Source organism: Anticarsia gemmatalis, chromosome 3 (assembly GCF_050436995.1).
Source record: "Anticarsia gemmatalis isolate Benzon Research Colony breed Stoneville strain chromosome 3, ilAntGemm2 primary, whole genome shotgun sequence".
Taxonomy (NCBI): Eukaryota; Metazoa; Arthropoda; class Insecta; order Lepidoptera; family Erebidae; genus Anticarsia; species Anticarsia gemmatalis.
This window is the reverse complement of record NC_134747.1, coordinates 2,417,684-2,430,144: the sequence shown is the minus strand read 5'-3', so window position 1 is coordinate 2,430,144 and position 12,461 is coordinate 2,417,684. Positions and strand designations below refer to the sequence as shown.

The window sequence follows — 12,461 nt, the reverse complement described above, 5'->3', positions numbered from 1 at the left end:
TTTGTACTCTTTTACAAGAGATTAGCTTGAAACAGAGTTACATTTGATCCGATTCCCAAAAAAAGCTTTTAAAACACTCGTTGAAGTGAACCAGTGAAAAAAAAAACAATTTTCCACAGTCCATCAACCACGCACTCCCAATTTTCACTTTATACCGAAACTCAAACGGGAGATAAATCAAAAATGCCAAAAGCATTCCTTCAATTAATATCGTGGCGAGGTCGCGAGTGAATATTTTTTGTGAAGCCGACATCCCGCCATCAATCACATCGATTTTATGTGTACGATATAAATTATATTAGTCTTCCGACATATTTATATTTTCGGGTAATGCAAAATCCGACGACCCCAAAGATTGTTGATCCAAAAACATTTGAGATTAATCGCAAATTGAACGAACTTGATTCAAGAAAATAATATTTCCCGGCACGTTTTTATAATTACCTAGAAGAACAAAAGTTGCTACGGAAGTTGAATAATAATTAGTTCTAACGCATCCCAGGTGGCTATTAATTGAATAATTACCGGCAAGCTAAAGGCTTTTTTTCTCCCACAAAAGTATTACCGTCCCGGGATTTGCAAATAGCATGACCCATATTCCTTTAACGAGGCTCTCCGCAGATTGAGGTCAGCACTTATGAGCTGAAACGCGTAGCTCTACTCTAGAAAATCCTTTGAGATCCACTAGGTGTACGAGAAAACTTTATTAGAACCGAAATGCAAATAAAGTTGGTCATAAAAATAAATTTCGCGAGTAATAAAAACAATGCAGAAATAGACACAGATGTCAAATATTCGTGGTATTTGGAGAGATGCTGTGCGCGATATTTTTTATAATAAAACGTTTTAAATATACGAGAACGGAGATGACACTTCACTTGTGTACGTATCTCGGTAAGCTTGTTGTACTGTTAAAAGAAATCTTGTAAGTCCTTTAAGCACATGTGTAAATCCCATGATAATATAATAAGAACATTAGGCTGATATTATATTACAAAGAGCGTATCTTGGTTTTGTTTTTAATGTTACCAGCCAGCAGTAGCCAAGTAAATAAGTCATAATTTTTACATTCTTACGTCTTTTAAAGTAGGATTAAAAATGTTCGTTTCAAATGCAGCACAAGAACGTCGTATCTAAAAGAACGTCGTGCCTATGTAAATGCAAAGAACGTTGACATCATTGAGACGAGCTGACTGTGAAAATCTGTAAAGGCCGTACGTATTCACAATAAGTTGACCCACATTCGAGCAAAGTGAACGAACGCTCGAGTATTTAAAGTTTTAAATGGTCTAGAGACAAATAGAAGGCTTCAGGGACACAAAAGAAAAGGAAAATCTAGACGCAAAAAATCGAGATTGGTATACAATGGCCGAGTCACGTAGAGAATAAGAAGAAATGAATATCGATTTGGGAGTTCTGGTTAAGGAGTCGCGGCAGGTCGGAAAAAGGTTTGTTTGTTATTTGGCCGGGAGAAAACTTACGAGGGTAGTGACTAAACAGGGAATCGGATCGATCGTCTGGAACGTCCAGAAATAGAGCGGAGTCTGCTATCGTCTATACGTAAGAATTATCGGAAAGGGGGAAAATAATATAGCAGAGTTAATGATTCGGGAAAAGCCAAACATTTATACCGATTCTATTTGTACACCTAACTGAATTGACTTTAGCCTCGTTTTATCTCTTTCGTACAGTGAAAGGAATATCGATTCTGAGAACTGTTTTAAATTAGTCTGTTCCTTTGTCGTTAAGAAAAAGTAGACATTGCCTGATTCCCGGCAACAGACAAACAAGTAGATTTATTTGACAAAGGTATCAAAATAAACACTTTTTCTGCTACAGCAATAAGAAAGAGCTGTAATGGAACAAGTTTCTTTACTTTGCTACAAGAAAATAAACACTATTATACGTAAATGATTACATCTAAATAACAGCCAAAGAGAAGTAATTTTGGCACTGAAGCTCGGCTTGTCTTCGTGGTAATTGCTTGTACATTTTCTTAATAAGATTAAGCCGTTTTCCCTTTGTTCTTGGAACCATTGTGAGGTGTTAATACCTTCGGCTTGGGACAACAAATTAATTATACTTATGCGTGAATAGGCTGTATTATTCAGCGAATAACGTAAAGGTTGCTGAGGGATTATGTCAGATGAATGAGCAATACAAACTTGATTGACTTCGTGTCGCTATTTCTAGTAGATATAATATAATAAAGACAATAGAAAAGGATTACAACGTCGTTGCCGTGTAGTTAATTTGGATTCTAGTTAGTTAATAATTATAATTAACATTTTCACCTTTAAATTATAACCTCATTTAAGAGTCACTGATTTATATAAATAAAAAGTATCTGAGAGTTGGTATTTTATTAAACAACGACAGCAAAAAAAGGTAATACGTTGCGGTCATTTCTGATATTTACTTTTTCCTAAAGAATATTATGAAACACGTATCGTCGTATCATTCTGTCCTAGTGATAAAATCAGGCATCAATTGAGTAGCAAGCGTGAGTCTAATAGCAATAATCTCTCAGTACTCTGGATGCCTAATAGGCAATCAACGTGTAGATTGTGAGGCTGCGATCACGACGATGTGTCAATGAGATCATAACGTGGGTGTCTAGTTAGTACTATGTGATACTCGAGAAAATTAAAGGTAAAAGCAAGGATTTAAATGTAAAATGCGCTGTGTTATATTGTGAAGGTGTTACTAGGTACTAGTATTTTAGAAGTATTATACATTAGGGCGTTAAGCGAACAAATAGCAGTTATTTGGATGAATTACAAGATTGGAGAATCAATAACATTAATAACGCTATTTCGAAAATTACACATCTCACATAACAAAGAAATAGGCAGGCACTGTTTTCAAATTGCCTGTTTTATTGTCGAAGACATCTTAAGATGTCATAATAGAACTTATTCAGTGTTTAGAATCCAACGCAGTGCCCAGTGGTAGTACAGTACGGTACCACATAACTAAGGATTGCTGTCATCAAAATATTCAAGATCAATGTTGATGATCGATGGTCAAATCGAGGGCATTCTGAACACTTTAAACCAAACTGCATATCATCCTCTGGATTTAATATAATCCTAACAGATTGCTTGCAATATACGTCGGATCTGTGCAAGGATAGCGCCGAGTGCACGCAAGCTTAGGGGATATTGTCTGGATCACTACTCAATTTACGGGTTTAAGGAGATTTGTACTAGTTACCAGATTTAATACATAGTCTGGAACAATGTATTGATATTAAATTTCTTTAAGAATCCAATTAAAATGACTTTTTTCCTTATTCTATTTAATTGTCGTGTTGAAATACCTATCCTCCCGATCATTCCAAATCGCCCTTTCGGCGGCAAGTTATTTCGTCTGCTTCAATTAGTAGGTATGTTAGTCATTGAAGATTGAAATTGCTACAATAGTAAAGATACTTTCAACAAGCCAATTTATCTCAAACAAGCCAAACAGAACGATGAATCATACAAATTCTAAAACGGAAAACAACAATAGCCATATCGAAAACAAGTGTTCTCGACAGAAATAAAAGGATATTGATGCCAAATGCAAAGGCCATTATTGGTAAGTGGCTGACACGGTATCCAGCCCAAGTAACGACGGTACCATGCACGTATGTTATGTTTACGACAGATATTATAAGTGCTTTATTATTACACCCATAAAAATATACGACTGCTTACTAAAGAAAGTGAAGTACGGAACGTTACTTTAGTTATAGGTAAATTTTTTGCTGATGTAAACTCGAACTACGCACAAATCATTGATGTATTTCTATTGCTAGAAAATTCGCGACTAAATGCACCAGCAGCTAGTTCAATAGTCTGGGTAGTCAACGTAAAAATGTAAAATTATCTGTTCAAATTCTTTAGTTTGATTCACACAACGTTGCATACAATTTGGCACCGATTGCACGAGATAATTTGCTTTTGGCTACACTGTAGCTTGCTCTATATATACGGTTTTATCAATCTGTTCACCTACTCCGCAGCAATGCAATGATATCACTTGTCTGACTAACTAGTGACATTGTGTGGACCTCTCGTATGGAAATCGTAACGGCCTTGGTCGCCCATAACGCTCTGATTAGATCTCACGCAATAAATCTCGGTATAAAACAAAAATACAGGCCGTTAATACAACAGTAAAATGGTCACAAAAAAGTTTCGAAAATAAAACTGTTGATGGGTACGGAGTAGGCAATTTTATCGATGTATATCAAACGTGCACGTACGTCGTACATTCACAGGGATCAGTAAACAACTCTGTTTTAAAAATAGGGGCAAAGGAGAGATTGTCAACTAAATTGAGATTGGTTCCTTTGAAAAAACCTAATCGAAATTCGTATTACAACTTCGTAGCACTTCTCGGAGACGCGCTCATTACCAACTTCTAAGCTCTCCACCAGACACGTTCACGTTTAATATAAAATATTAAACAAACATGAAAAAAGTTTACACAAAAATTGTTTCGTAAACGAAAATGTCTGTAACCAATCTCTCTTCTACACAAAGAGCTTATTATGCCGACTTGGGCATCAAAATTTATAAAAGCGAGCAGTTCGAGCGAGAAACAAATTGTTTCCAAATATATAATAACTTGTAAGTCTTACAGAAAGTTAGTAGGAATTGTTTCAAAGCTGGCGTCTCTCTTACTTTGTCGCTGCTAATGGAAGCAGGAAAACTTTATAAAGTCTTATCAACGCGTCTCGAGTACTATAAACCGTTTGTATAGCGCGAGAACGGAACAGGAAGCCCCTTCTCGCTTCAATGCTTACAGAAAACGAATAAACAACATGTAATGAGAGTTTTATTCAAGCTTTTTGTGCGGCCCTTTCGACCTTTGTGTCGGCATTGTGAACTACTAAATTGGGTTACAATAAGAGTTTAATTGAATAGCCGGCGTGCATTCCGAACACTTTCGATCCGAGTGACAAACGTTTTTAAAGTGCGAGCGCAAACGCGGCTATCTGAAACTTTTTAAAAAAAAAAAAAAAAAAATTGATAAAGTAAATACATAAAGATAAGAGGGATGGGCTTCGCAACAAGATTCCCTAACGGTCACATTGTTCGCCATGCGGCTGGTGGTGAACGTTGCCAGTTTTCAGATCGATACGAGGGGAGCAAGCACTGGCGAGGAGCCAACCACTAAAACACGGCAGGCCAGAGTTTATGTCGACGCTTTAAAGCGAATTACAAACGGTAACTTTATTTATTATTGGAAAAACAACTAGTCGGATAATGTTGATGACGCGGAGGCACTCGAGCGCTATCTGTTTGAAACCAGAGCGGGTAGTGATAACGCTACAGCTACCAGTGTCACGGACGTACGTCTGTGCGTTGGAAATTAATAAAGTGAACGACATTGACATACAAGTGGCGAGGGACAACAATAAAAACATCGTTGGGCATCGACTAAACTGATTCGTATGTTTGAGAAGCACGTGTTCGGAACGGGCGTCATGAACTATTTCAGTTTAATAACACACTGCGTGACGTGACCGATGCTTTCAGTAGGGATCTAGTACTCAATTAAAATCCCTTGAGGCTGAACGTTAGCAGACAGACTAGTCCCAAAGAAACATTATTGTTCTTCGAATCGTTTGAGCATTCGTGATGTTGTTTATTTGTCAATAGAATGATTGCTAAAATAGAATGTTTATTATTCTATAAATACGAGCGCACATTACATGTTAAAGCGGGAGATGACAACGGAGGAAATTGTCATTTTGGAGTCATCCGGCGCTAAATTGACACTGCTCTGTTCCACCTCCTCACGACACCAATCATCCTGTGACATGAACTATGTACAACACGAAGCCATTATATGTTCACGTAGACTGTTTGTGTTTATGACAAGGCGTTCGTGTAACGTTGATGAATATTTTTTTTAACTTGACATAAAAACACGCACATCCTATATTGATCGTAAACGCATATGTTCGCATTCCAGTCAATTACACGGGAACGTGGTGAGGAGGAAGTGAGACGTATGAAACTGACAGTACGGCGGACGCAATGCAAATCTGTGGCGTGCCGGCGACGTCCATTTATCGTTTTGATCACGTCAACCCGGTCAGATACGCATCGAATAGATAAAAGACTCTGTTACCGTGTACCAGAGCTCAATTTAGATGTTGATAAGAAAGACCAGGGAGAGGAATTAGGGACAACGAATAATAGTTTCTAACACAAACGTGTAGAGTGCGAATTCGTTTATGACATGGGGAAGGGTAATCGAGATATAGACGGGAGAGACTGGTCCGGCAATTTGCCTATTGCCGAGTTCAATTATCGCCCCCCGCACTCATTACGGAATTAAGGCGATAGCGACTGTAAATTTTGTGACGCCTCTGCTCTAGAATTGAGAGTACTTTATGTAACCGGTTGTTACCTGACTTCATTGAACGGTATCATTGAGCAAACTGAAGCAAAATAAAACACACTTAGATGTTTCAGCGAAGGAGAGAAAAGTGTTTTATCAGTTCATAACGTTGTTTGTGAAGAAGTGAATTTGTATGATTATTATGAATCAGTTAGACGTAAGTGATTTGACCTAATTTGTCGTGATTCATACGGTTAACAATATGAATGTGATGATTTAAAAGAGGTTCGTATCTGGGGGCCTTTCCTCAAACGAATACGTCGTGTGCAAATAACAATCATATCAGATAATATTGACACAACAAAAACGACAGTTGAAAACATTAAAAACAATAAACTCTTATCCTAAAACGTAAACACATTTATTAAACCGTGGAAAATTGTTTAATAGACTATAAATTTTTGTCATGAGGTTAATAAAATAATGACAATCAATAAATCGAGTGTTCATAAAGCGAGCGTTGAAGCAGTAAAATTAACAGCTTTCATTGAGGCGAGGAGATGCTTTAATACTAATTAATATAACCGCCTTCGCATCCACACAGGAAATTGATCGTTTAGAATATAATTCAGTATTGAAGTAAGCGGGAACCACCGATAGCGATTTCACGTTAGAATTTCCCAATAATACGTGTGCTAAAAAATGGGAATCGCTTGTTAGAGGTATTAAACGAAACGGGTTAAAAATAAAATTCTGATTGTGATGACGATGAACGATTTTTCGAACGACTGGAAATATTTTTCGCGGCATTGGTTTGGAAATTCAACGTAGAATCATTTTGTGGCAAAAATTCGTTGAATTTGGTGAATAACCGAATACAACATACATAGAAACATCGTATAAAAGGTGGTTAACGTAAACGTATTTAATTAATTGCTTTGAGCATTCTGTCCACGTACGTAATCAAGACGTTCTTTATTCTTAATGAATCCGAGGGATATCTCAAAGGGGTTCAATATTACTCATTCTATTCACATTTACTAAGAATACTTATCCTAGCCGGATTTTCCTTAAAACTTTAGCTATTTTCGTATATATTGAATACTACAATACTTTTCCAAGCAGTTAAGAACTATGATATGAGTAAAACATATTTAATATCGTTAATAACTTTGTCTTGTTCGTCACCAATCTAAAATCGACTTACCCTCGGTTTCTGAGTACATTTAACGATAGTTTATCTATTCAACAGCGTTATTTTATATGAGTTTTAACGGTATTGAATAGATAAACTACTGCTAAATGTGCCTCAGAAACCGGAGGTTAATAGTTTTTAAGAGGATCCTAGAGATAGAATGAGAATCCTAAGATTTATCTGAGATCTTCACTGTACAACCTGAGTAAGGCTCTTCTGGAAGATCATATCTTAATCATAAACCTACTATAATCCGTGAAAGAGGAATATTAAACAAATTACGAGTACTTACCAGGCATGAAGTGTAGCAACGCAGCAGTGATAGGGTAGAGGCTGGGACTGTACGTGATGTCGGGACAGGCGTATCCGAGTACGGAGACGACCCGGTCGGCCACGGCCCGCCCTTTGCGAGTCAGGTGGTAGCCGAGGCAGTGCGTCGCCTCCACAAAGGGCGGCAGCATGATCGGCTTGTCCGGCAGCTCCACTGTGCCGAACACCTGGGAAAGAAGAAAAGAAACACTTAATACATCGTCACGTACGGAAAGGCAAATATACTGCTAATATTAAAGACGATTTGTGTAAAGGAGTGCGAGTAAGCTAATTTCATAGAGTCAGTCCGAAATAAACAAGATCTAAATATATAAATATAAATAATCTAAAAATATAAGAATGCAACATATAAAGGTCCTAATACTATAGAATCAACCAACGACAAAGAAACAAAATATGACTCTATCTATATAGCATCAATACAGAGAGATATTTTAGGGTAACTTTTTTTTTCATTATTTCATTGGTCATATTAAAGTCTGTAATTGTAGTAGAAAACGTTTAATTTTATGAAGCGTTAACTATTAAATAGACAATAATAAGTACTCTCTACCGTTTAACGATCGATTTTAGTAAACGGTTCAATTTGCCATTCGTCGAATTCATATTACGGTAACATTATTTTATTACTAAGCGTTTCTATGAAACACTGGAGGTTATGCAGCAATTGGCAGCTTTAAAACAAATACATCAATTCGTGAATACTAAGAAATACGAAACGATCGTTCATTTATACAAGACTGGTTATTGTTCCGAGATTGTCTTCTATCATCATAATAAAAACATTAAAAGGAAAATTGCGGCTATCGTAATAAAGTTGTATTGTTTGCAAACCATTTTCAAGAGCATACAAGAAATTACTTTTGGTCAAGTTTCAAGATTTTTTAAATTGTGCAGAACAATACAAAATTGGTGCCAAATCTACTTTGCATTCGACTGCATTTTGCTATACTTAAAAAGATATTTCATGTCCAAAAATCAAACATATAGCTCGATCTCAATGGAAACTTTTCAAGTAAATATATAAACACACTAATAAGCGACAAATATTATGAATGCACTTAAGACTCATTTACACTAAATCGTGTAACACGTTTCAAACTATTACTAATATCAAACAAACATGTAGTAGGTAGTTTAAAAAATTTGAGCTTCGCAAATTAGCGTGCTCGTATGAATTTGTTGTCCAATCTGGTTGGTGGACAGCGGAGACGTGATTATCCACTTTGCAGCAAGGACAAGATGCGGCTCGCACAAATTATACGAGTTTAGTAACAAGGATGCAACATATACTGGTACTATCGTAGGTATTTCAAACCAGAAAATACAGGTATAGAATAAAATGAGATGTGTTTGATGTGAAACAATATGCTTCAGTAAGATAAAGATAGAGTTGTAGTTTTATCCGGAAAATATGAAAATAACACTTTTAAATATAAGACCGTTAAATCATCAATGGCAGTAATAGGGAGTAAAAGCACAAAACCGTTGAGTTTCGTAATTAGCCCACATTAAAGTACAAAACAGATGATTTTCTCCGAAAAATAATCTTCGAAAATCACTGAATAATCTTTCTCAATGAAGTTAATTGTAATCCAATTAATTCTGGAAGCAAAAAAAGTTCCGCGCGGCAATTCAATTACTATCTTGTTGAAAAGTTTCTATCTCATTTGGACACGACTGTGAGAGGTTTAAAATTTAGACGAGATTCTGACAAGCGCTCTCATTAAAGAACTTCATTAATTTTTCACGAGTTAAAAATATACAAGGAAAAAACGACGTATATTCAAAATAACAGAATACTATTACCCATACACATGTGTAGAAAAAACGACAAAAAACATAACTATATCACTGATAGGGGTGGGTTTTCTGTCTGAATAAGAGAAGGATAGGGATATAAATAATAATCCTAGGACTCTCATATTAAAGCTTTAAACCAAACTCGAATTTGAAAAGCAAATAAAATCAAACTTACAAAAGACATGAAAGAAAACAATATCTAAAATTGAAGCAAAAAGTAACCACATTGTAGGACTCCTGTGGCCGCAGACATATCGGCGGCAGACCGGTATTAACGCGACGGGAAAAACCAGAAATATAAAAGGACATTTGCAACCTTAAACCGGAAAGCTGTTAAAGGAAAGTATTAGTTAGGTAGCTAAGAATTATTTACGCGTACAACGAATGTGTACATACATTATTGTGTATATATTTCCTTAATTAAGTCTAATACTACTGTCACGTTTCCTGACTGGTTAATTACAAACGCTGTGTTTTCGTCTTATCAAGTTATACAAACGTATTTGGATCAATATTTTTGTTGGAGATAAAATTCATTAGCATATTTTGGTAATTACTTTCACTGACGGGTTGAATATGTGACCGTCACGTGAACTGTAAGTAGTACCTAGTAGTCTAGGTATAAAGTAGGTATTATTGAACCTGCTAACTAGTACAGAAAACTTCAATGTGTACTCAGTTCATCAACTCGCTACGTAATGTAGCTAATGAATAATGTGTATATAATACCTAGACACAATTAGTGTGAAAACGAAACCTTTAAAAGCGCATGAGGAAAAAATTAAATCCTAAATGTTGAGATTAAACATTTAAAAAGACCAGTATATTATAAAGATAAAACAAAGCTAAAGAGTCCAGTTCAACGAACGATACAACAAAGTAAAGATAAAGAAGGAGAAAGAACTAGGTCCGAAACATTACGTAAATTTTGTTGAAGCCAACGAACTCAATGTTTGTAAATCGGACGCTTACGATACATAAAATAAATAAATCCAATAAACATTTGTCACGGAGACAACAGCCGGGCCCGGCGGTGTGACGCCAACTGACCAAAATAAACTAATTTTAGATATCAACAAAGCTCGGCCAAACGTATATTCGCATTCGCATAATATTCGTATCAAAAATAATGTAGCTTCACCGGACGACGATAATTTTAGTGCAATAATAATATGTGTCATAGTTTCTCAATCGTTTGAAGGAATATAAGCGAATTTTATAAACTAGACGAAAGGATAAATGAAGTGATCTAGATAAACAAGACATTGTTCAGTGCCGATGTTTCAGGTATAAAATTCAAGCTTGCAAATAGTGGAAAAATACTACGTTTTCAGATCTTTTCGTGGTATAGTGTTTCCTAAAGATTTTTCTAATAGATTTCAGATTGTATTAAGTGGATTGGCGTAAACGTTAACAAATATTATGAACGATATTGCTATTTTGACATTGACATGTAACACGAATAACTGAGTGTTTTCATCAATTTAAATGCGTCTTTAGCAAAGATTTTCGTAGAAAATTCACGGTCGGGGCTGCCAAAATTTATCTTGAACTGCTGTCATTAATTTTTTACTGAAAATAACAAACTACTAGCCTCTTGGTTATTTCAAAGGGCTGAGTATTAATCCATATTTTGTCAGTAATGTTTAAAGCTATTCGTTGATACACTTCCAGCAGGAGAGCATAGTATCTTTCTAAATTTCTAAATTTTTTGACTGACTGAAATATTTTATGTTAATTTTGTCGCCTAGGGCTTAAAGAGACATTTAAATGCGTGCAGTAAGGACTCTTATACTAACTTTAAGGTACATACATACTGTCTACCTTCAGTAATGATATTGATTATACCGTATGCAAGCACATTACTTTGAATTACTGTCTTATTCAATCAATAGAGGCAATTACAAGCCACATTCATAACTACCAGGAACAATTGTCTAACCGATGAATAATGTACGATTTCGTATTGTTTTACAATTAGATGAATATGTAATTCATTAAGTATTAAGTCAATAATAGACTTTCCAAGTATTTATGTTAATTATTAAAAAGTAAATACGGTTCGTTCTTTGTTTATGTTGAACCTACAGTATTATAATAAAGTTGATGTTTTTTTCTTTGTTTGTAAGTGGTAATCTGTAGCACTTTCCTTCGGATAAAAATAAATTATCGTGTATGATAAACGAATTCATGACGAATCACAGTGTGTTATAAACCCTATTTTTGTTTCGTCGTCTTTTTATTGAATTAATCGATAGAGTATACCATTCTGAGGATTAGAGTAAAACTCCGGGCTCGCTAAGACTTGTACTTTTTTCGTTATTCAGTGTCAAACTTCCGGAATATCCGACTATTGAAAAACGAAAAAAAATTAATTACAATTTAACGGAAGTACTTATTCCAGAATTTATTTATTCTATCGAAAGAAGATATAATAGCCGACCATTCCACCAATTCCTGAAGCTTTAGCATGAATAGGTCGAGAGATATGAATTTTTTTCTCATTTTTCGTTTTTTTATTAAATTTTGATTGAAGTGGCAGCCCTATATGCGGATATTTCGGATATAACTAAACTTTCAAATATCTCCTGGAAACCAACGAGTTAGGTTTTAGAAATAATACTGCAAATGAAAGAAAGTATTAGCAATTTTTTGATGTAGGAATGACCACCTACTACGGTGGTTTAGATGAATAAAAAAATAAAAACGAAAAATGAGAAAAAAATTCATATCTCTCGACCTATTCATGCTAAATCTTCAGGAATTGGTGAAATGGTCGGCTATTATATCT

General features: G+C 35.4%; 1 protein-coding gene across 9 annotated transcripts in view; it reads right to left on the bottom strand.

Moving 5' to 3' along the window:
- sky (GTPase-activating protein skywalker) overlaps positions 1–12,461 on the bottom strand; it is a 119,535-nt gene that overhangs the window by 59,009 nt on the left and 48,065 nt on the right. For all 9 annotated transcript variants that reach the window (XM_076135812.1, XM_076135809.1, XM_076135808.1 and 6 more), the window contains exon 4: positions 7,830–8,034. In XM_076135812.1, coding sequence (XP_075991927.1) covers positions 7,830–8,034 — 205 coding nt within the window. The remainder of the gene's footprint in view (positions 1–7,829; positions 8,035–12,461) is intronic.